This window comes from Hirsutella rhossiliensis (genome assembly GCF_020360975.1).
Source record: "Hirsutella rhossiliensis strain HR02 chromosome Unknown scaffold00004, whole genome shotgun sequence".
NCBI lineage: Eukaryota > Fungi > Ascomycota > Sordariomycetes > Hypocreales > Ophiocordycipitaceae > Hirsutella > Hirsutella rhossiliensis.
The window spans coordinates 4881185-4904369 of NW_025408670.1; the positions used below are offsets into that span (position 1 = coordinate 4881185).

Sequence of the window (23185 nt, forward strand, 5' to 3'; positions counted from 1 at the left end):
AAAGGGCTCAAAGGAGCAAATACTCTCCATATTGCTCGAACTCCAGCTCAAAAGTAGTTGGGGAGAGATTTCGGCAGGCTCGTTAATCGTAAAAGATTAAAAAATAACCTGTGCCTCATGGTGGTGCGGTGGTTGTCTGGTGAACAGGGCAAACACCCAAGTGGCTCTATTTTTCTGTTCAGCTGGCACTCATGTGACTGACCGCTTCAAGATGATGTCAGATTCTTCACCCTACTTCTTTCCTTGTTTTTCTTTCCAATTTTCTGCAACTCCAGCTATCCGCCAAAATTTCCCGAACACAACCCTACCTTACCTGGATAAGTTGTACAGGATGAGACCACGAGTGAAGATACCTGGACAAGATGACGTCGCAGACACTCTAGTGACTTTCGTCACGAGTGAGACTCAAGGGAACGTGCATGTTTTCCTGCCCGATACTATGGAAATGGGGCTCGTGGAAACCATCGCCAACAACTTCAGGTACGTAATTGTGTAACCCAGTGGGCGGATAGGGCTGACCTCTTCAGTCGCCGTGTACAGCAACCGGTCAAAGTTTTCCACGACGACTGGCGAGAGAAATACCGATTGTGTCCGCTCCCACTCGGTGTCCAGGCCAATGATATCACCTACGGTTCTCTCTGTTTCGAGTGTGGTACAGTATCTCCTCACCAGAGCTTCATAACTTACGACTAACTGAGCTCAGACTCGTCCGAGCCTCTTCCAGAAATGAACTCAAAAGACGACGTCGTGGATGGTAAGACAGGTCACATCCCTCGCCCGCGCAATAAATGGATCCTTTATCGCCAATACCACGCCGCAATTATCAAGAAGGAGATCGGCCTTATCACTGCTTCGGAGATATGTATGTGTGAAGGAAGTACTTCATCGAAAAGCCTGTACTAACATTCTGTAGCTACCATGATTTCGAACATGTGGAGACAAGCGTCTGAAGCCGAGAAGGCAATTTGGCAGCAGAAAGCCGAAGAGGAAGACCGCTTGCACAAAGAGAAGTATCCTGATTACAAGTACACGACAAAAAAATCTCCTTCGAAGGGAAATTGAAAGCAATCAAGCTTGACTCTGGGTGAGAGACATACTCACTATTATCTATGCGTCTCAGCCACTAATTATTGAATGTTTGCAGCACTGCGAAGCGATTCTATTCGATGCGCAACAAGAGAAATACCGATCAAATCTGGAAGAAGCGTGATGGGGAAAGCAAAACGTTATTTTCATGCTGGTTGTGGATCGGGGCCTGAGATTTGAACGGCTTTAAATTTAAGTCTTGAGAAAGCTTTAATCATCAGGCAGTCCGCAGAACTCAAGTTCAGACGAGAGCATGCTGTCATGCCAGACTCGATGAGCTTAATTAAAATACTTCGAACACCCGTTAAGTTGCCAAGGCAAGGGGCTTAACGGCTGAATATCCAGCCCGAAGGGTGAACATCGTATACCTGTAATTGAACTTTCCTAGGGGGGGACCCCCTAGAACCCCCCTCGCCTGCCGCGGGCAACATGCTGTTTAAACCGCTTCAACCTGCAGCCTAATAATCTCTCTACTGCTTCCTGACAGGCCCAATCTAACTACATACCGTATATCGAATCTCCCCCTTCCCGGTAGCTTATAGGAAGACGCCGTTTAGTCAAGGTAGAGTGGTGTATACGGTGGATTGGTCAGCTGTTGAGTCTGACGCCGTTGTTGGTCAGCGAGGCGCATCTTCATCCCTGCCTTGTAGTTAGCCGTGAACGCGGTACGTAGGAAACTCAGGCGTATAAACCTTCTGTCGGCGTGTACTTATAGAGGCTCTGGCGATCGAAAGGCGCCTCAAGGAGTAAGCCTTGCAGCGACGTAACCCGTGACACAGCAACATAGCTAATACCGGCCTGGAAGTCGCGTGTAGCGAGGTCAGTAACTATTTGATCCTTCGTTAGGCTCTGGCATTTGTGAACCGTGATAGCAAACGCCACCATCAGGGGAAACTGCGTGCGAGCGCAGGTCTCGTTGCCCACTAGGAAATCACGCCTGACTGGCAGGATGGGTGAGATTTTCCTGCCTTCGTTAGTTGTTAGATATGGCGGTCCGTCGTAGCCATCAAAGTCCACCATAATAACGGCTGGGGGATCTTCCAATGGTTCGGCGCCTGTGTTCCAGCCGATATCGTATATAGTACCCTGGGCGCCGTTAACTAGGCCAGCTGGCTGCCATAGGTTAGTTGTGAGCATTACCCTGGCGCCCTTAGCAACAGGGAACTTGTTAGATAGATTGCCAGCATTGTCGCTTGGTGCCTGCCCCGCGCCTTTGCCCTGATTTTTTGCCTCCACCTGCATTGCCGGGGCGTTGAGATGCACCATATGCTCGTAATTGTATTCGTTGACCCTGGCCTTTGTAGAATACACCCGCAAAGCGGCCCCGAAGCTGTCAACCTCGCTCTGCGTTAGTTTGGCCTGTACCCGATTGCTAAGGAGGTTCCAGGACGGTATGGATAACTTGACTTCACGCAGTTCCTGCAACGCCTGACGGAACTGGGCCTGATCATCACCAGCCTGGCGCTGTGCCGTGGTCAGGAAGACGGTGCGGTCAAATAACCGGTAGGCCACCTGCCCTCTCCTTTCCAACGAAGACAGGCCGGTGCTAGTCGAATACAGGGGCTTCTGCCGGACTGGTGGCAACTGGAAGAAATCGCCCACAAGCAAGACGCTCACCCCACCAAAGAACTCGAGGTTACGCTGTGGAAAGGCCTGCCGCAGACGGAATCGATCCGCGCGAGCTGCTCAAGCCCTAGCATGCTCTTTTCATCGATAACGAGGTATTTGACGTGCCGTAGGCGGGACTGAAGGGCGGCTGCGTCGGCTGGGGGAAGGTCGGTAAAAGTACCTCCTACCGGGAGGCGTAGCAACGAATGAATGGTACTGCCCTGTATCTGGTTACTCGCAACGCCTGTTGGCGCAACACGGCAAATAGGACTAGGATTCGGTAGGGCGGCTGCCTGGAGATGGGAGGAAAGCACCTTGATAAGGAATGACTTGCCTGTACCACCACCACCATCAACGTGAAGAAGGATTTGAGCAGGATTTTGCGCCTGGAAGTGACCCATAAATGTGTCATACACGAGCCGTTGTTGTGGGTTCAGCCGATCACGCCAGTGAGGGCCAAGGACCTCCACATCGTTGGCCATAGGGTGGCTAGCGATTAGGTCTTTCCAGTAACCGTCTCGAAGTTCCGGATAAGTACCTACATGCCGTGTCCAGTCGTAATTGACGTCGATATCGCGGCGGCCAAGTAGGTCGAGACCTTCCTGGGTAAGGGGGTTGTCAGGTAAAAGAGCGGCGAGGCGAATCCAGTCTTCGTCATCAAATTCTTCCTCCACAGGCAGAGCCTCGTATTGATCCTCTTGAGGCTGTAATCGAGCCTCTTTTGGCCGGCCGTAATGGTCATCACCATGACTGTGGTGCTGCCAACAATAGGAGAAAGCCTCAACGTGAGAACTAAAAAGCTGGCTGTCAAAGGTGAGGAGCTCATCAAGGCGGCGATGTGGGTGGTTTAATGTTAGCTTTACACGGCAGTAATCTGGCCACTGTTGTCCTTCTGGATCAACCTGATAGCGAGGAAAGTAAACCAACACACGAGGCCTGCCATTAACGTTGCCTGGCCGCCATTGCTTCCATGTGGAAGAGTCCCTAGAGCGGAAATTCCAGTGTTTGAGGAAGGAAACGAAGGTCAGGTCCTTCAGGGCTTCCGGGCGTCGACCATACTTTTCGTAGACGTTGGGGGCCTCGTCAACCTCACCGCCGTCAATACGTAGGGAGCGGGAATGCCTGTCAGGATGACGGCAGTCAACGTACAGGCAGGTTCGTGAGCCCTCCTGTAACGGCAGGCCGAGGAGTAAGTGGCTAACCTCCTGCTTCGAGTAATCCCGCTCAGCAACTAGCTGATTCAGGAGCTTTGACGTGAAGGAAACCAGGGGGTTGTGGTCCTTGACCCGGGGCATCAGCGCCTTCCCAATCTGGGCAAAAGACTCGCTCTTCTTTTCCGACTTGGAGCAGTATTTGGCTGCGTAATCGATCACCTGCTGGAGGCTCGTGCAGGGCGAAACATCTGTATTGGCTAGCCATGAAACGGTGAGCAAGCGGTTGTAGTGGTTAATCTGACCATCGTTCCTCTCACCCCTGAAGCTCCAGTGCTTGGAGTGAGGAGCCTTGTCAAGGGAGGCTAGTAGGCGCTGGTCGTGAGGAAATCCAAAGCGGCACTCTACCCGCTTGGTATGCTTATTGAGCTGCATACAGTAGTTGTTGCAGCGGTGGCGTTGCACGCGGTTGACTACCATGGATAGAAACTGAACGGTAAGTGGCTGCTGTAATAGATTGATGATCAGGGGATTCCCTTCCCCGGGCGCCTGTATTCGTTGAGGCTCTGGGTTGACAGCAGATACGTGATATCCCCAGATACGGGCAAATCGCTCCCGGGACTGATCATCGTCAGGATCCAAGTCTGGGTGGCCATTCAACCAATACAGGCCATGGTGGTGACTGGACCCCCTACCCTGCCACTCGTAGCGACCCCAAAAGTCCGTCAGGTTAAACTTCTGCTTCAGCACAATGGTTCTAAAAAGCGTATACCGCTTATGAAAGTGGTAAGCGGCGATGTGGGCGTTGTCTCGCAGTAGTTGCCGGACAGGGCCATCCGGGCCGCCTCAGGAGCTGCTTGCCACTCGTTAAATCGAGGCATATGACGGTACAGGGACTCCCAGTGGTAATCAGCTGCACTTGCAGTAACGAAAAGGCCAGGCCTGCCTAGGTTATAGGCACATGCTTCCAATTCCTTCCTTTGTTTATACCAATACGGCCGGGTGCCCCTGATTACCGCGGCTTGGCGCGTGATCGACTGGATCAGGGCCTGAGCCTCCGGCTCGTCAGGCTTAGCCATTGCTTCCTCTAGGTCAGCGCGTGTAAGGGCCTGATGGCGGCCGTCGCGTTGCTTGACGAAATAGCCGCTTCGTTTTCGGACCTGCGCACGTAAAAGCGTGTTGAGGGCGACGAAAGGCCATGTCTTATGGCGGGCAAAACGTCCGTCATGCCATCTCATCGCATGGCCAAGGTAGTCCTGGTACGTGATGCTCCGTAACCGAGGCTCCACGAAGTCGGCCTTGCCGTCAGGGTAGAGGGTTGGGAACGCGAGCGTCAACAGCGGCTGGGAACGGTTGAATTCGTCGATGGGGGTCCTGCGAACCGAAGGCAATGGCATCCGGTGTTGAGCCTGCGCGCTAGGCGGCATATGCTCAACATCAGCCATACGCTCAGAGTCAGGGGCAAGATTAAGGAATCGGGACTGCAGGGCGTTTAGTTCGGTATCGGTAACCTGCAAATCAGGGATCGCTGATGCGTCGGCATCGAAGGGATCCTCTTCTGAGGCCTCCTCAACAGGGCCTTGAGGTACCTCGCCGCCAGGTATGTCAGCCACTTGGCTGGCAACGGAATCAACTATGCTGCCGTCAAGAGGAAGCCGTTGCAGGCGATCCCGGCTCACGACGATATCGCGATAGCCCGGGTGGTGGCGCCGTAGGTAATGCAGCCAGGTCAACAGGCATGAACGGCGTACCCGGAAATCGCGAGCAAACTGCTGCTGGAAGCGAGGGTCGCCCTCCATATTTGGAGGCCGTAGGAGCACGATATCTAGCTCCTCCGGTAGCACTGGGAGCTCTTCAAATAGCCTACCAACGTTGCGAAGAAAGTGGACAACGTGGCCTCGATATTTATATTGAGCGCCACGCACTTGTAGGACCTTGACGTGTACGTGAATCCTAGCGATAAGCATCTCCTCAACCATCGTTAGATCGGGTAGATTGCCGGGGACTTCCCCAAAGTCAAGGTTATTTGTAGCGCTGAAGAAGTAGGGCTCGTCGGCGGCTTTCTTCCTGTCTCGACTAATGCAGCGGCTACAGATTCCCAAGCTGTTTCGCTTCATATCGAACCAACGCTCATGACAACGAAGGCAACTATGCATCTCATCGTCATTCAGAGCAGTATGGAACTCCCACACAAGGGCCTGATCTTCCTCACCAAGGGCAGGCAAGTTAAGGTCCCCGGTAAAAGGCGGATCAATACTCTGATCAAACTGTCGCTCTTGCGGCTGTGTGCCTTGACGTGTATAATGGCCGCGGCGATGACCCTGTAGCAAGAATGAAGGAGTGGTAGGAAGCGGTTCCTGTGGTATAGGAGTGCCTTGCACAACAGGAGCTGTAGGAGGAGTGTCTTGAATCGGTGTGCCCAGAACTACTGTTGGCAGGCTAAGGGTAGGAAGGATAGGGGAAGGTCCCTATAGCACTTGGGGTAGATGGCCCCAGCGGAGGTCTAGGCAGTATCAGTGCAGGAGCCAGGCCACGAAATAAAGCAGGCGTGGCAGGACGTTGTAGGCCGTTCACAGGCGCAGGCGTTGGCGCAGTCCGCCTTGGAGGCGTCAGGTTAGCTAGCGAATCCGTCCTCTTCGTCACTCTGCGTAGCGATGGCCTCGAGGCGATATTCCGCATTGCGGCAACGGCGACTCGCGATTCGGTTACCTGTTCCTTTCGGCGTGCCCTACAGCTAGCGCACTGACCTGTAAACTTCGTAGGGTCCTTGACGCTTCGAAATTCGACTTCGGGCTGGTCTTGCTTGCAGGTACGGCAGTTGCGGACTGCCTGGGGTATATCGTTCTCCATCTGACCGTATATATATCCACCTCTTACCCACCTAGACTGCTAGATATTGGTCGGGTAGGGAGGCTTTGCGAGGACTTACGTGGCTGCGCAACACACACCCGCAGGCGGTGCTAGCAGCTCACAAAACCGCCTCAAACATGCGCAAGGGTGTTGTCTGGCAGCCCAGATGTCCAATGCCGTGATGGATCTCGGTGGGGAGGTTGTCCTTGAGGTAGTTAGATCAAGTCTCAATGATTAGGGGGGAAACTGCACTGCTTGCCCGGAGACAGGGTAACCGGGGAATCTTGATAGCTAGGTCGGCCGCGGAGTGATATGTGAACCTAGATTTCGTCGCAAAATGGAAGTAGAAGCGTGCTTGGAAACCAACAAATTGATTGCATTGAAAAGAAGAACTGAAAAGCTCTCCGGAAAGCTGGCTAGCTCGTTACCTAGTCAACGCTCAGGGGTTTGCGGGCTTTGCGGCAGGCCTTCATTTAGTAGCGTTATCAACCAACCACTCCCCGCACGAGTTGAGTACAGGGGAGGACCAATTAGCCAATCAGAAGAGGTTTTATGCCCTTCTTTCTGACTGAATAAACGCCCTTCGGGCTGAATTAGTAGCTAGACAATTCAGACACGACATGGTACTAGATTTAAGCCACCCGGCTCTTTAAGTGACTGCGCCACAACCTCCCAATTCTGGTCGGCTTAAAAAAGCCAGGAAGGAGGCTGGTTATCTGGTCAAGGCGCTCCCTCCTTCAACCCTTCCAACTTTCACATACCACCATTCTTCACTTTCAACCGCCTTCTGCCTCCTGTACGCACGGCGGGTATTGCAAGGGCCGGCTTGAACGGCCACCCACTCCCGCTATTCGGTCACCCAAAAAGTGGGCTACTGTGGCTTGTCAAGACGCAGCGCCGATACCGCACATTTTGTATGCGCGCATTCCCCGCCCGTAGGTCGGAGACTGCAATAAGTGCCGTCCGCACCAATGCATACTGATACGTACGCCCCGGGCATGCGGGTCCCCTGCTCAAACGCATGGCCGTGTCGTTGAAAGTCTCACCGCCCCGGCGTACGGGCGGGGAATGCCCGGCGCTAGCCACACTAGCCCACCTTTTTAAGTGGCCGAATATTAATAATTAGCGGCCGTTCTGGCCGTTTAAGGCGGCCCTCTGCTTGTAGCGCCCCACATGTCACCTGACTGCGGGCAGCTGCCAGAGGATCAAGGCCCTCAAGAGCTGCCTGCCTACTGCCTGGGTTGGTACTTGGTAGCCAGCTTAGCATCTTCATCTTGCATCTTCATCTTCAATCACAATTACGATGCATCCATCCATCTGGAGCCACCGCCTCAAGGCCGCTGCCTTCTTTGTGCACTGCACTGCTTCTGCTACAAAGCCTACGATCCCTGCCCGTACCAGCAGCTTCAGAAGAAGAAACGCAGCCGTCGCCCTGGACTAATCACCCTGCATCAGCTCCAGTCAATCGCGTGCTTGGAAAAATATACGCAGCCATCGCCCCCAGACAGCGATATGGTCGCTCTGCAACACCTCCAGTCAAAGCGCACCAATGTCGCCCGGAGCATTCGAAGCGTCAGGAAATAACTCAAGCCGGAAGCCCTCTCTTTGATTCCGAGTACTGGACAAAGAGCTCTGAGCTCTGCAGCCTGGACCGGGACTGGCATCAGCCGAACTCTGATATCAAGTTCAAAGAGTTCTGTCGAGCAGGCGGGAAAATGTCCCGGAACGAGTGGCTACAGGCAAACGACGAAGCTTAGCAAAATGCTCAAGCAGCGTCTTCATTCGAGAAGCTGGGAGAAATTTCCGACACGCAAGCAGGGCGCCTCAACACCAAACGGCAGAAGCAAAGCTCGGAAATCCTCCGCCCGCCGTCACCCCCCATCGTCGCCCCGCCGTCACCCCGAGTACACACTGCAACAGCCCATACCGCAAATTTATGTGCGCATATTCCCCGCGCCTACGTACGGCTCCCAAGGCACACCTGAAAGTGAGATTATCGCAACATATAGAAGATAGCTCTCAAGCATCGGCTTGAGAGCACAGTGGAAGACACAGACAGGGGTCTCAACGAGGTGGATTTAGTGATGCATGTCTTGGTCTATCTATCGGGACGAGAGAAGGGCTTCATATAGATATAGATGCCACAAATAGTTGGCCAAAAAAAGGAAACTAAGATGTTTCTATACATAAGTTACGACCTCCACTCGTCACTCTGTTAGGAATGCCATCTTGGCCCGGCAGACCCCCTTTGCCGGCTCTTGTACCCCTTGGGCTCGGCTTGGACCTCCAGGCTCGGCTCTCCTTAACAACAGTATATTAGGCGCCCTAGCGGCGTAATGACTATATGTCTGTAAGAGAGGCCCTCATCACATAATTCTTGTTGTGCCTGTCCATCCTCTTAGACTTCTGCCTCTGCCTTATCCGATCGTGCGGCTATAACCTCCTACTCGGCCGGCCCAAACGACCTGTGCTCTAAGTCTTGCGAGAGCTCCTATAAAAGCTCTTGCAAGAGCTTTTGCAGGGCTATTATAAGGGCATCGCGACGATAATTTCGTCTTTTATAAGGTCAATCGCTTGGTGTTGTGACCCATCAACCGGTCCTTGTTAGCCTCTTCATTGTTAGCCGCGTCATTATTAGGAAGCGGCGTGGAGCTGCCCGGATTATATGTATCGTCGTATTGTTGATGGTATCGCAGGCCTTAGGTAGTGACTATAGCCGCAGTATTCTTGGTGTTTAGCGCCGGCGGCCTTATGGCCTAAGTGCGTTCGATACTTTCTACGATCTTGTGTGCCGATGGGCTACGCCTTGTGCAGTGTGTTTTCTCGAGGTTAAGGGCGCCCCTGGGACGAACATCACGGTCGAAGGGACTGTGGGGCAGGATGGCGGATGCAAAGTGTCTGCGTTTGTTTCTTTTCGTTGCACTACAGGTAGGCAGCAAGGGGTAGATGGTTGTTGCATCGCAAGACAAAGGCGAGCTGGAATCAGACCCGTTCCATGGCAGCCTCAAGGCTCGTTTGCTACACGCTGGAGCAGTTCCAGTCGCTGCTCCAGATAAAAGTCCCGCATCGCCACTCCGAGCCCTTTTCCTTTTCACCAGACGGACCGAGCGGTCGTGGACAAATGTAGAACGACCGGCCTGTTGCACCATCAGTGACTGACCATCTCATGCGCGGCGCAATGCTACGAGCGGCAAGCAGAGGGCAGCCTATCCAGCAAGTGTGTGGCACTACGACAAGACTCACCGCAGTTCACGCCCGGCTTCTTGGTCACGAGGCTGATGCATGGCTCGTCGTGCTCGCAGCGAGGAAGTAACCGCTTGCCGAGCAGCTTCGACCACGACTCCTTGGCCTGTATTGGATCAAAGACACGCTCCGGCGATTCTGCAGATTGTCCGGCGTCCTTTGAAGGCGACGCTTTGCTGAGCACGCTATCTTGTGGGTCTGGTTTCGAAGACATCGACGGCGTGGAGGAGCCGGATGAGGCTGGCGCATCTTGCGGCCCTAGTTTCTTATTTTTCTTCTCAGCAGAGACAGAGTTGGACATGGCCGGCTTAAAGAAACCCTGCAGAGTTTTCTGACCCGAGTTCGCCTTGGCCTTGCTTCCATTCGGGTCGGCACCAGGTTTGACCCGCTTTGCAGACCGACTGGAACCATTTGTAGGTTTCGACGATCGCTTGAGCTGGGACGGTTGCTGCGGGCTTTGGGCTGGTGCGTTGCGTATTGCAACGGGAAAGTCTGCAACGGGAAACTCATCGCTCGCTGAGGTGGTAAGCTTCGTGGACTCGCTACTGCCCGGAAACGAGCTCGAAATGCGTTGGCTTGCAGGGTAGTCCTCCGTCTTGGACCACGTCTCGAGCCTCAAAGGTGGTTGTGCGGGCGCGTTTGGCTCAGGCTTCTTGGAAAACATGTCGCGGATGCTTTGGCGGCGGTCGAACTCGGGTATCAACTTGGCAGACAAGGGGAGCACGTCCTTTTGAGACCACTCGCGAACCCGCTTTCCATCTTGAAACATGCCACTCGGATTCATCAAATCAGCCAGGGCAACCTGTCCGTGATCGACCTCGACTCGATCCACCATGGTAGCATATACGGGGCAGTGGTCAGAGCCCATCAGTCCCTCCTGGATGTTTGCGTCCATGAACCAGCTCTTCAAGCCATCACTGCACAGCACATAGTCGATTCGACTGCCGTTGTTTGCTGGCCGTGTGTTTCTCTTAGTATCCCAGCACGTGTTCATGCCCTCTCGATGTGGGTGGAAGCATCGGCACAGATCCCATAGAACAGGGGTTTCCCGACCAGCATCCCGTGGACCGGAGACAGTTCCTTCAAAGAGGAGCTGGTTGAAGATGCGCCGCGAGGGCATCGACATCCAGTCGTCCAAGGGTATTCCTTCCTTGCGCAAGACGTCGAGCAGATTTGTCGTGTCTAGTTCCGAGCGAGTGACGTTGAGGTCCCCGGTGAGAACAACCTGCTTTCCGGCTGCGACCACGTTGCGAATCCGTACGTCGAGAGCTTCAAGGAACCCGAGGCGAAAGTCATCACGGGCCTCGTTTCGATTGGCTGGGCTGTAGACGCCGAAAAGAACAAAGGCAGGGAATTCGAGGATAACGCAGCGCCCTTCGGAGTCCAGTTCCAACTCGTCGACGCTGCCTGAGAGCTGACCAGGGCGGGGATATCCCCCAATCTGCTGGTCCTCGGGAAGTTCGCGAAACTTTGTCGAGGATCTGGGGGTACAGAGAACGCCCGTTACTCCTTCTTCGGCACGTGTGGGTGCGCAAGTAGAGTTTCGCGTGTAAATAGCCACGCCGGAATATCCTAAGGGGAGTAAAGTTGGTTATTAGAGCTCATGGAAACAACATCGAGACGGGCGGAGGAGTATTGCGTGCCTTTCTTGTGCCTGGGAAGGCTAAAGTAGACATCCCATCCAGGCACGAGGACCATGTCATCCTGCAGATCTTTGCGCTGAATCTTCGTTTCTTGCATCACCACAATGTCGGCCTCCAAGATCTCGAACATGGCCTACAGAACCAAGGATTAGCAACTGCATCGCTTGCATTTTGACGGAGCGGGGTCTTGCCTGGAACGTTCTCTGTTCTCTCCATGGCTGATATCCGAAAGGATTCCTGCGATCGGTGTGAGAGGCAGTCTTTCCAGAGTCAGGTCCTGAAGTCTGAAGATCAAGAAAGCATACCTAATGCCGTTGACTGTGTGGTTCGTCAGCCGTGCCGCAAAACAGATGTACCATGCAAGATCGCTTACCATTCCAAGTCGTTATACGGAGCCCCATTGCTGAAAGAGAAGACAAGTTGTGGGTGATGCCTCAACATTGCAATGCAAACTCGGTGCTGCAAGATAGATAATGAAGGCGATGACATCAGCCACAGTCGAGATGGGCGCCAACGGGAGAGTCAAAGACTGACGAGATGATAGCAGAAGACAATGCTTCAGATTGATACGTGATGGAACTAAAGGTCATCCGATTTGCCGCCAAAAAGTCGTCACATTTGGGCTGGCCGTGAGACCAGACGTCGTCATAAACCACTAAGCCGTGCCCCACGTCGCGAGAAGGTCGAGCTCGATAGGTTGCGCGGGCGGAGCGCGATATCACGTGAGCGGCACGAGCTTTGACGCCTGGCAATTCAGGCACCCATGATTGGCTCGTTGGTTCCGCGCTGCCGAATGACCTGATCTTGCAATCCACCCCAACCTCATCTGCTTCGGAGTCGCCAATCCGTCGACGACATACCACGACAACCATGTTCGCCACGCGACAAACCGCCCGAGTCGCTTCGCGCTTTGCTGCGCAGCTGCGCGCCCCTGCCCAGCGACGCCTTGCGAGCTCGTCGACCGAGAACGAGTTCATCAAGGAGCGTCAGCACATCAAAGACCACGCCAGTGGGACGACAGGTAAGTGGGCTAGACTTGCTGGCCGACGCTGCGGGCAGAGCAGAGCGCACACTGACTGACTGGACCCAGAGCTTTGGAGGAAAATTTCCATCTAGTATGTCGTCCCGTCCCCGCCCGAGCGAATTATCGAGGTCGAAATCGAGGTCAACCTGGGCAACGCTGCCATGATTCTGAGGAAACCCAAGACTAACTAATGCCGAAGCGGCGTCATCCCCTGCCTCGTCCTCGCCGGAGCCAACGCTTACTACCTGTGGGAGGCTCATTGGGAGCACTGGTCGCACATGCCCCCTCTTGAGGAGCGCACCGAGTACCCCTACCAGAACATTCGCACCAAGAACTACCAATGGGGTGATGGTGACAAGGTGAGCCACGGCAGCATGTCTTGTGTGACGAAGGATTCTTTGACCACTAACGGAGTGATAGACCCTATTGTAAGTACCGACTATCTGACGCCAGGCCGTGTGTCGCGGAGTTCGACAGCCCCAGGAGTTTGCCGCCGTTCTCTTGGATCATCTGGTTGCTAACGGTCTGCATCAGCTGGAACGAGAAGGTCAACTACCACAACAAGGACAAGGTTGCGTAAAGTGGACTTTGAAGCCGGAGTGGTTCCAGTTGGCCTCTGACCGACACCCACCCAGTCGGAGAGACCCCTATACGGTTCCGTTTGTCGAATTGAAACCTGACCCTAATATATGCGCATGCCATGTGAACCTCGCTGCCGTGATGTGGTAATTGTTTATTTGATCTCAGTCTCGTCTTGGTTGCTTATTGTCTTGTCCGTATCTCTTGATCGACGGCCCAAGGAAGCATGCGTCCTACCGAGTACGCCCAATGCTCGCGGTGGACGAGCCGCAGCCGATTTCTATCACACCTCGTTCAGAAGAAGTAAAGTTTCCAAAGTCTCAGAGACGTGATTTGCGCGTTCAATTGCTCTCCCGGTCATGTAAATCGCTGGCTGTTGGGTGTGCTGCGGCAATTGCATCATCGGCAACTCATCGCTTACCGAAGAATACCCGGCCGCGATGGCGAGTTGGCGACCGAGGGAAGGAACGCGTCTCCGGCTCGACATCGAGAAACAAACGGTGCCAGACCAGCGGCGCACTCTCTCTCCAATGGGCGGACCAGTCCTTTGTCAACCGTGGTCGGCAGACGTCTTCCTCTTCGGCCTTGACCGCGTCTCCAATCGCAAACACTGAGCAAAAGCAGAGAATAACTGCGGCTGCGCCCATATTTCATGGCTTCAGTCCTTCACGCCGACGGGACTGCACTGCATCTCACACTGCGACTGCTGTATTGACGGGAACCAGACCCTGCTAGGCTTACAGAGTGAGCGCCTGTTGTGGCCATGGCTCGATACCTCAACCCGGCCAAAATCGGCCTCCTCGCCCTCATTGAGCTCTACACGGAGGAGGCTGTCCCGAGCGACGCGGTACTGCCGGTGCTCTCGTTCGTCACGTCACATATCCTGGACCATGGCCACGCCGGCTCGTCTCCGACGCCAGAAATGCGATGGAGCAAGGCAGAGCGCACAGTTGGTCTCGTCATCACTGTCAAGGATTTCGAGAGGCTGCTCGGCACCTATCCCTTTCTCATGGGCATGCCGGGGAGGACGCTGTGGGACCAATTCCTCACCAAGCTCTGGGACATCAATTCTCTGGATGCCCTCCACAGCTTCTTTGAGAGAATCTCGATGTTGCTGTCGAACCCCAAGGAAGCGCGCCGCCGATCGGACGACGATGAGTCTCACCAGCAAGACAGCAAGGTGAAGCTGTCACGAAACTCCCCATTTGGAGCCTTTGTCCGCAGGGCGCGCCTCGAGTTCCAGCGCCTGAGGTTTCACGATTGCACGGAGCTGTGGAGGGACTTTGTGAGGTACCGACAGCCAACAGCCCAATATCTGAGACGCAAGAATCCCGCCTTCGGCCGTCTCAGCTTCGATAATGTTTTGCTGCTTGGGGAGAAGGAGGAGTGGAACCTGAAAGGCGTTACTGCGTTGGCCGCGGTTGCGTACGGAGACATGCTCACCGGTGACGAGAGCGGCACTATCCCTGTGAGCACCGACGACATTGAGGTTCTCCTCGAGTTTCAGATCGAGCAGATGCAAAGTAAGTGGCTGTGCCCCGACAGTTCTACCCGTCGCTCTAATAGTGGTCTTCCAGAATTCGGCAACAGGATCCCCCTGGAAATTCGCCATCAGTTTCAGGATCTGCTTCGGGATAGCTTTCTGGTGCCAAGCCTCACGCATTACCTCAGGTTGTTATCTCCAGTCTCGGTTTCCCATACTTGTCATTGACAATGGAGCAGCTTCCTTGATGCTTGGAGAGCGGGAGACTACACCACAGCCTTTGACTACCTACATCGATACTTTGACTACACCATGCAGCATCGCGATCGACTCTTTTATCAGTACGCCCTCATGAATTTGGCTGTCCTCCAAGCAGACTTCGGGTGTCACCAAGAAGCCGTGTCCGCCATGCTCGAGACTGTGTCCACGGCGCGAGAAAATCGAGACATGACTTGCCTCAACTTTGCCCTGAACTGGCTCTTCCACTTCGGTCGCGCTCATCCGGACCTCGTGCGCGACCTGGAGTCGAACAGCCTGCTGGGGACTGGAAAAGAGAGCCTGGCCTTCCTCCGCGTCAAGGCAAAAGAGAGTGGAATGTGGACGCTGTGGAGCTCCGTGCTTCTCAGCGAGGCCAAAGTCGCTCTCATCAACGGAGACTCGGTGGCGACTTCACTTGAATATTTGGTGCGGAGCTCGCAGATCATCGTTGAGCGAAACTTGAAGAGCATGTTTGGCTCTCAGCTATCTTTGTACGCAGCGCTGTGGAACCGGCTCGGGCTGGCGCATTTGTCTTCTCTCACCTCCGACACATTCTTGCGGTGCCACGCGCGGCATTCAGTCTTTGATGACGAGCTCAAGCACACGTGTCGCATCGCCCTTGCACTCGCAGAACGCGGAAAGTACGACGAAGGCCTGGAAAAACTTGACGGCTTGGATCAAAACTCACTTCGCTCCTGGAAGCCGAGCCAGTACTGGCATAAATACAGGGGCATCATCAAACTCAAAAAGGACCTCCACCACAACAATCTGGATGGCGCCAGGCAGCTACTGGACCAGCTCCTGCAGTCCAAGGTGGACGACCTTGAGCCAGATATGGCCTTTTTGATCGACTCGATGCACATTGACTATCTCTCGCGAAGAGGTGATCTCCAGGCGGCCTTTGAAGAGGTGAATCGGCTGACTCTCAAACTCCAAGACGAAAACAGAGACATTGCCCTCCGTGTCAAGTTACTCTTGCTCAAAGTCTCGCTCCTGGACAAGTGTGGACGGCCGCAGAGGGCCTTCTCGACGGCCGTTCGGGCCGCCAACATTGCTTGGCGGGCACGGCTGATTCCCTGTCTGTGGCAGGCTATTGGCGCCGTCTCCAACATCTTGGTATCACTCGCGGAATTCGACGCCGCCGCCCAGCTGCTTGTCGCTGTGCTTCCGCGGGCCCTTGAATGCGGTGTGCTAGACGTCGCCGCGCAGCTGTATTCGTTCCTCGCCGACGCCAACATGGGCCTCGCGGGGACCATGCAGCCTAGGTCGAGCAAGCGGACCGAGTACATGACGAGGGCAATGGGGGCGCTGCAGAAGGCGTTTGATCACTACTCGGCTGTCGAGGACATTGAGCGCCAGTGCGAGACGATGGCCAAGAGAGCCGCGATTATGAGGATGACGGGAGATGTTGCGTTGTCGACAGACTATACTGCGGCCTATAATGAGCTACTAGCCAGAGCGGTGGCGTTGAGGCAGGGCTTGAGGTGAGCCACGACAGAGGGAGTCGAGGCCCTGAGTAGGGTTCAGCACATGACGAGGAATGATTCTTGAGTACCATTTGCCCAATTGCACGCAAATCTCCGTTGTCGCAACCGTTGCTGCCAGTAACTGCATCGGAAGAACTGAGAGCTGCCTGCTTCTCTGTTTGCCTGGCTGGCTGCAAACCTTTGCCGGTGCTATACCGCAGTCACGTTCTTAGAACTATAGGCTTGGGGACAGTACCAGCTAAGAGGCAAGCCGGTAAAAAGCAGTCGATCCGCGTGCAATCGGTCAAAGTGGATATTGACTGCTGAGCAAAGGGTCGTTGTTTTTTTACAGTCATGAGTCCGGTCTACGTGTCCCTCGGCATAGGTAGAGAGGGTCCTGTCTTTGTTCGGAGTATCGAGCTGGAAGTGGACAACCCTAGAGTAGAGCTTGATATACCCAAGAATAAAAGTTGACTTTGCTATCAGCGGTCTCGTAGACATTGGTCCGCTTCAGACGACGGCTGTGGCGCAAGGACTCGGCCCGAGCCGGGCAACCGAGGCGCCCGACCGGCCATCTGTCCGTGTCTTCGACCGGCGACCTGGTATCTCTTCCTCCGACGGACATGAGCTTGAAGGATGAACGGAACGCGGGGTACCATCTGGGACGCTAGCGCGTCATCGCAAGTAGTTGTCACCTTGAGTCTCATTCCCTATGGACATCAAAATGCAGACCCTGCCATGCTGAGATCTTTCCCATCCGGACGCAACACCACAAGAAACAAGAAGCAAGCCACCATACACTCCGCCCAAGGACTCTTCTTAAATCGTGGTCTCGTAAGGCAGAGGGGTGACGGTCTCGGGGGGGTTGTCGGTCAGGGAAACTGTTCGTGCCTCGCGGGGTTGGAGAGGCTGGCGCTTGACTTGGACGGTGATGCCCTCGACGCGGGCCTTCTTCTTGGCCTCGGCGTTGGACTTGACGCGCTTCAGGAAGTCCTCACGCGACCGGGAGGGCTGGATGTGCTCGATCCTGACGTTGATGCGCTTCTCGATGTATCGGTGCCACACCTTCTTGTAGATGATGACACCAACGGCGCTCTTGGTGACGTTGTAGACGACACCAGTCTTGCCGTGGTAGACCTTGTAGGGCATGCTTGTCGATTGTTAGCCGCGGCGTCCTTGCAATGGCCTTTCCAAGTCCAGCAGGAGGCCAAGGAGATCTCGAGCACTCTTACCCCTTCTGAACCGCACCGTTGACCTTGATGTCAACAATGTCGCCAACACTACTGCAAATCAGCCGCCTGCTTCCTTCAAAATCGTCGCGAAAACACCGACCGGTACTGTTTCAGGTACGTGTTCAGGGCGATCATGCCCTTCTGGCGAAAGTTCCTGCTGAAGGCATACTGCGGCTGGTCAGCGATGCGGCCGGGGTTCGACAGTCGAGGGGCTCAACGTACGCGGGTGCCCGCTCTCTTTCCGTAGGAGTGACCCATCGCGTTTTAGTTGCCGAACAGCGGGTTCGTGATCGAGGTTTGGCAGAGGTGGATGATTAGATCCTCCGTCGTGGGTGTGGTGTTTGTGCTGCAGGCTTGTGGGAATTCGGACTGAGAGCTTAGGTAATCCCTCTTTTTTTTCTCCTCCGCCAGCGAGATGCTAGGGCAAGTGCGTGCGCTTAGTGGGCCCTCTTGCTGGCGGCCTGCGTCGAGACTCTTAGGGCTCAGCAGGCAGGTTGCACGTGATGCTAGTCGGCGAAAATTACACCCCACAAGTTGCGACCACGAACTTTTGCAGACTTCCGTGCAACTAGCCATCTCCAGCCAACACCACAGGAGCAAGCCAAGTGAGTTTTCCGACCGAGTTTCTTGCAGCGCAAGCATTAACATCGCCCAGGATGCCTCCTCGCGCGTATTCGAAGACCTCTCGTGTCCCCCGCAGACCCTTCGAGGCTGCCCGACTGTCAGTATCACCGGCCACTGAACACGAGCTCGTCTCTGTTTAAGTCGATTGTGATGGGAGACTGACTGGGATACAACAGGGACTCGGAGTTGAAGCTTGTCGGAGAGTATGGCCTGCGCAACAAGCGTGAGGTCTGGCGAGTCGGTCTGACTCTGTCCAAGATCCGTCGAGCTGCCCGGTAAGATGCCCGGAACGACGAAAGACAGCGCGGGAATGGTATGCTGACCATCTTCGCAGTCAGCTTTTGACCCTCGACGAGAAGGACCCCAAGCGTCTTTTCGAAGGCAATGCCCTCATTCGCCGTTTGGTCCGCGTTGGCGTGCTCGACGAGTCGCGCATGAAGCTCGATTACGTGCTGGCCCTCAAGATTGAGGATTTCCTGGAGCGTCGCCTGCAGACCTGTGTCTACAAGCTCGGCCTCGCCAAGTCCATCCACCACGCCCGTGTCCTCATCCGCCAGCGCCACATCCGCGTTGGCAAGCAGATTGTCAACGTCCCGTCCTTCATCGTCCGTCTCGACTCCCAGAAGCACATCGACTTCGCCCTGAACTCGCCCTTTGGCAGCGGTCGCCCCGGTCGTGTTCGCAGAAAGAAGGCCAAGGCCGCCGAGGGTGGCGCTGAGGGCGAGGAGGAGGAAGACGACGAGTAAATGCATTAGCCATGTCATTGCGGTTCTCCCATATATCTTGGCTCGGTGGTCCTGGTGTACCGCTGGTGGGATAGGATGTCTAGTCACGGCTTGCGGCGTTGGCCAGAGGGTAAAATGAAATGGTTTCACGCTGAAGACGTTGTCATGCCGTGTATGTGCATCTTGTCACGGCTATTGAGCTTAAATGAAAGTTGCCGCCACCTTGCGCGCACCAACCATGGATGACGGTCGACTGCTTTCCACGTTCACTTGACATTTATGCAAGGCTTGAAACGATGAAAGTGCGCTTCTACAAAGCGGCTGGAGAAGTTGGTCGCTAATGCTTTGCCCGAATGTCTCCGTTAGGTCAATAATTCGTCCTTGCCCAGTATCTTCGCCATGGGGTCATTTGCTGCTGTCCTCTTCCGCCGGTACTCCTCCATTTCAGCCTCGGTGACCCCATTCATCATTTCTTCCCGCGTGCGCTTCTTGACCTTTGTTGTTGTTTCCAGGTCTTGGCCGGCCGCGTCCTGCCCATCGACCGCTTCCCCATTGGCATCGTCCTCGACAAGATTAGCTCCGGTCCGCTGGCGCTCAGCAATTTCCCAAGCTAGCTTGCCCTCCTCCCCTGTGCAATAGCTGTTCTTGATGAGGGAGTGGCAGCATCCGTAGCCCCATTTGAAGTTGGACCACCAGCTTCCCCAGACCGACGTGTGGTTGTTCGTCAGCACGTCCTCGGCGTACTTGGACTTGGCGGCCTTCAAGGGCGCGCCCTTGATCAGCCCGGCCTCGTCGTACTCGACAAATGTCTCCGACTCGGTCACCATCATGCCGCGCAGTGCCGCGGGCAGCAGCTTCTGATCGCCCCGCCCGTACCGGTCTGCCAGCAGTTCGTCGCGGGCTGCCCGCATTCTCTCAGTCTCTTCTCGCTCCTTCTTCCTGGAGAATGCGCCTGCAGTCGGGTTCGCCTGCAAGTGCTGTGAGGTGTTGCCAGTCTTCTCCTGAGTCTCCCAGGCGTAATGTTGCGCCTTTTCGAACTCGCCCGCTTCACCAGAAGACTTCAAGAAACCTTCCTCAGCAAAGACGGCCGCCGACTTGCCCCCTGTTGCGCCAGCGTTGACGAGCGACCGCGTTTTGGGGTCGTATCTAGCGGATTCGAGGTCCAGGTTGAGCAGGTATTTCGCCGTGTCTTCTCTTATTCTGAGCTGCCGTGTTGCCGTGCTCTGATGCTTGCTCATGTCATTTTCCTCGGCATACTTGTCACCCTCGTCCTCAGCCTCGTCGTCATCTATCGCCTGCTTCGCTTGCTTACGCAGTTCCTCCATCTGGTTGAACTCCGCGACCACATTCCGGTACTCCTTGGTATCGTAGCCGTTCCAACGATCGCGCTTCGCGTCCCAGCCGAGGTTGACGTCTTGGATGACCTCGTCGGCTTGTATATCCTTGCCCGTCCACTTTGCGCCCTTTGCTCTGGGGCGGCTCAGACAGTCCTTGGCCTTGTGCGTCATTGCGCCGCAATTCTCGCAAGCTCCCTTTCGGAACTTTGTGGCTGCTGGGCCGGCCTTCCTGCCCCTGTCGTACCATTGTGATGACTGTTCGGTCTTCTCCTCTCGTCGCTGATGCTTGAGGTAGTCGGCATCGTCGCCTTCTTCGCCGGTGTAGAAGGGCCGCTTGCTGATGAAGGATGGGATGTAGATGTTTTCCTCCTTTGATGCCGCGCCCGACGGGGGCTTTCGGGGGGGTGGCGGTGGCATGGTGAGGCAACCGGCGAGACTGTCTAGAAGCTGCACTCGAGCTCAAACAAGGAGCGAAAGCGAGTGCGATGACACCGGGTGGTGAGATGACTGACCCCGGGAGAAGTTCGGATTGGTGTGTCGGTGGTTGCTCCGCTTCGCTCAGGCGCAGAGTCGCACGGCTGGTTATCGTGAAGCTGCATACAGTATTGGAAATGCTAATCATCACGTGACCTCGTGATGATGCGGAGCGAGCGGAGTTTGCCGGACGCGTTGACCCACAGGGCGTCCGCATGCTTGACCACCTGAACGGACCGGTGCTCTTGTCGCGGAGAGATGCTTCGACGGCGATTTCTGAGCTGGTGCTGATGGAGCCATCCGGGGCAAAGCATGGACCTGTTCCGGGTCAGGCTGAATTGCATCGATCACTACCAGGCCTCACCAACGCGTTATGACCCCCAGTTGCGCAATGACGTACGCCCTTCGCAAGCATCCAAGGGTCCCAAGGTGCCCGTGGTGCGGATCTTTGGTTCTACGGAAACTGGCCAAAAGGTCTGCGCGCACGTCCACGGCGCGTTTCCCTACCTTTACGTGGAGTACCGAGGCGGATTGGCTTCAGAAGAAGGTTCGTTCCGCTCCCTTCGTTGTGAACTTTGCGTCTGGCTGACTCGCCCTGCAGTCGGTGCCTTCATCTACCGTCTTCATCTCTCCATTGACCATGCCCTTGCCGTGAGCTACCGGCGGGATCAGTATGGAGGCAATGCCAAGTTCGTGGCCCGCATCACGCTGGTCAAGGGCATTCCCTTTTACGGGTTCCACGTGGGCTACCGGTTCTTTCTCAAAGTCTACATGTTCAATCCCGTTGTCATGACGCGGCTGGCCGATCTTCTTCAACAGGGAGTCATCATGAAGCAACAGTTTCAGCCCTTTGAGGCGCACTTGCAGTATCTTCTCCAGTTCATGGTCGACTACAACTTGTACGGCTGCGACTATCTCGAGGCGTCCAAGACCACGTTTCGATCTCCCATTCCTCAGCAAGAGCAGGGGTCAAACTCGTCGCACCTATGGCACAGCTTGTCAATCCCACCAGAAAGTGTCACCGACGATCCCTCGCTGCCTCGTGTGAGCCACTGCTCAATCGAGGTGGACGTCTGCGTCCAGAACATCACCAACAGGAAGATTGTGAGGGAACGCCAGCTGCATCATGACTTCGTGGAGCGTCTTTCTCCTATTCCTGGAGATATGAAGTTGGTGCACAGCATGGCGGGCCTTTGGAAGGACGAGACGAAGAGACGAAAACGACAAATGCCGCGTGTGCAGCAGGGCAAGAGTCCCTTCCCTCCGGACGTGCTCGTCACAATGTCCGCGGACCCCCGAGATTCCCAGCCTCAAGGATGGATTCACGAAGAAGAATACCGCAACGACATTCGCGACCTGGTTGACAGAGAACAAGCAGATCTCAACGGCGAAGAGGTTGGATTCGATACCTTTGCCGGATCAACCGAGCTTGAGAGGGCAGTGAATACCGTCCTGCAATCTGTGGAGGACTTGTACCCTTCCAAGCTGATGCCGGCACTCGGTCTACCTTCGCATCCAAGCCAATCGTCCCATGGCGTATCATCCAGCATCGAGGTGGACGAGACAAAAGCTCGCCAAGTCCAGCTGGCCAATGATGAATTCTTTCCGGACGACTCCGACCAGGACGCCCTTGGCGAGTTGATTGACGGTGAAGAGTTTGATGAAACATGGGAGCGCAGAGCAGACACGGCTGGCCAACTCGGCTCAATAAAAGCTGGGAAAAGGGCTTTAATGGGCGCGCATGAGCCCCAATCCTACCTGCAAATACCGGGAATCTGTCTGAGCATGCTCAAGACAAAACGACTGCCGACGATGCCGGTGTCTGCAGCGCTGCTAGAAGCGGCCGAAGATGAGGGTCTGGTTGGCAGAGTCAAAATCACGGACAACCTGACATCTTCAGCACGGGATCAGCTGAAGCGCAGGAGGTCAAGCGCTTCTACTCCCAGTTCCTCTTGGAAACGGCCTAGAAAAGAGCCACGTTCTCTGGGTATCAAAGACAACGCAGCGTACGGCCTGCGTGTGGGACAGTCTGGTGACGAGCAATCTGAGCCTCGAGCTCGTCATGAAGCAAAACCAGTCTCTGCCACAAGTCGCCATGGCTCCTCTGCCGGGACAGCTGCTCCGAATCAGACCCTTAGCTATGCGATTGTCAAAGATCATCTGGATGCAAGCAACAAGTTGCACATCAGCCAGAATAGCCAGCTATCTGCCAGTCAGCGGAGCGACGAAGCCATGAACAGTAAACAGGTGTCTCTTGGCAGAAACGCTCTTCTGGCAGACCAGGGCCACGCCGGCTCTCAACTCTCGGTACTGTCCCTATTGTCCTCGGACCACCTTACTTCCCCAGCTCAAGCCGCCAAAATTCGAAACGCGCCTACCAATTTCTCGAATCGCCCGGCTCT

At 55.0% G+C, this 23185-nt stretch overlaps 9 protein-coding genes across 9 annotated transcripts; 5 read left to right on the forward strand and 4 right to left on the reverse strand.

Annotated features, from left to right (window-relative positions):
- Window positions 1-439: 439 nt before the first annotated feature.
- On the forward strand, window positions 440-1062 carry HRG_04791 (HMG (high mobility group) box domain-containing protein; the record flags this gene model as incomplete). Its single annotated transcript, XM_044863262.1, has 4 exons — window positions 440-480; window positions 528-652; window positions 704-862; window positions 914-1062. 4 exons carry the CDS (start codon window positions 440-442, stop codon window positions 1060-1062), a joined length of 474 nt encoding a protein of 157 aa, XP_044721876.1.
- Window positions 1063-1639: 577 nt separating this feature from the next.
- HRG_04792 (ATP-dependent DNA helicase PIF1) lies at window positions 1640-5644 on the reverse strand (the record flags this gene model as incomplete). Its single annotated transcript, XM_044863263.1, has 13 exons — window positions 1640-1725; window positions 1779-1935; window positions 2029-2123; window positions 2172-2322; window positions 2377-2739; window positions 2930-2983; window positions 3029-3080; window positions 3237-3473; window positions 3558-3596; window positions 3754-4602; window positions 4674-4763; window positions 4836-5356; window positions 5435-5644. 13 exons carry the CDS (start codon window positions 5642-5644, stop codon window positions 1640-1642), a joined length of 2904 nt encoding a protein of 967 aa, XP_044721877.1.
- Window positions 5645-9713: 4069 nt separating this feature from the next.
- HRG_04793 (endonuclease/Exonuclease/phosphatase family domain-containing protein) lies at window positions 9714-11982 on the reverse strand (the record flags this gene model as incomplete). The annotated part of the gene is made up of 6 exons (XM_044863264.1): window positions 9714-9832; window positions 9939-11510; window positions 11582-11714; window positions 11773-11818; window positions 11887-11899; window positions 11955-11982. 6 exons carry the CDS (start codon window positions 11980-11982, stop codon window positions 9714-9716), a joined length of 1911 nt encoding a protein of 636 aa, XP_044721878.1.
- A 469-nt stretch (window positions 11983-12451) lies between these two features.
- HRG_04794 (cytochrome c oxidase subunit VIa domain-containing protein) lies at window positions 12452-13185 on the forward strand (the record flags this gene model as incomplete). Its single annotated transcript, XM_044863265.1, has 5 exons — window positions 12452-12602; window positions 12672-12696; window positions 12805-12964; window positions 13026-13033; window positions 13140-13185. The coding sequence occupies 5 exons, from the start codon at window positions 12452-12454 to the stop codon at window positions 13183-13185; spliced, it is 390 nt and encodes a 129-aa protein (XP_044721879.1).
- A 762-nt stretch (window positions 13186-13947) lies between these two features.
- Window positions 13948-16413, forward strand: HRG_04795 (anaphase-promoting complex subunit 5 domain-containing protein; the record flags this gene model as incomplete). The annotated part of the gene is made up of 3 exons (XM_044863266.1): window positions 13948-14707; window positions 14762-14855; window positions 14907-16413. 3 exons carry the CDS (start codon window positions 13948-13950, stop codon window positions 16411-16413), a joined length of 2361 nt encoding a protein of 786 aa, XP_044721880.1.
- Window positions 16414-17210: 797 nt separating this feature from the next.
- Window positions 17211-17881, reverse strand: HRG_04796 (ribosomal protein l21e domain-containing protein; the record flags this gene model as incomplete). Its single annotated transcript, XM_044863267.1, has 4 exons — window positions 17211-17541; window positions 17624-17671; window positions 17724-17791; window positions 17846-17881. 4 exons carry the CDS (start codon window positions 17879-17881, stop codon window positions 17211-17213), a joined length of 483 nt encoding a protein of 160 aa, XP_044721881.1.
- Window positions 17882-18279: 398 nt separating this feature from the next.
- On the forward strand, window positions 18280-18993 carry HRG_04797 (s4 domain-containing protein; the record flags this gene model as incomplete). The annotated part of the gene is made up of 3 exons (XM_044863268.1): window positions 18280-18344; window positions 18424-18522; window positions 18582-18993. The coding sequence occupies 3 exons, from the start codon at window positions 18280-18282 to the stop codon at window positions 18991-18993; spliced, it is 576 nt and encodes a 191-aa protein (XP_044721882.1).
- A 341-nt stretch (window positions 18994-19334) lies between these two features.
- Window positions 19335-20726, reverse strand: HRG_04798 (pre-mRNA splicing prp18-interacting factor domain-containing protein; the record flags this gene model as incomplete). Its single annotated transcript, XM_044863269.1, has 1 exon — window positions 19335-20726. One exon carries the CDS (start codon window positions 20724-20726, stop codon window positions 19335-19337), a length of 1392 nt encoding a protein of 463 aa, XP_044721883.1.
- Window positions 20727-21095: 369 nt separating this feature from the next.
- Window positions 21096-22750, forward strand: HRG_04799 (DNA polymerase family b, exonuclease domain-containing protein; the record flags this gene model as incomplete). Its single annotated transcript, XM_044863270.1, has 4 exons — window positions 21096-21330; window positions 21385-21968; window positions 22029-22643; window positions 22706-22750. 4 exons carry the CDS (start codon window positions 21096-21098, stop codon window positions 22748-22750), a joined length of 1479 nt encoding a protein of 492 aa, XP_044721884.1.
- Window positions 22751-23185: the final 435 nt, after the last annotated feature.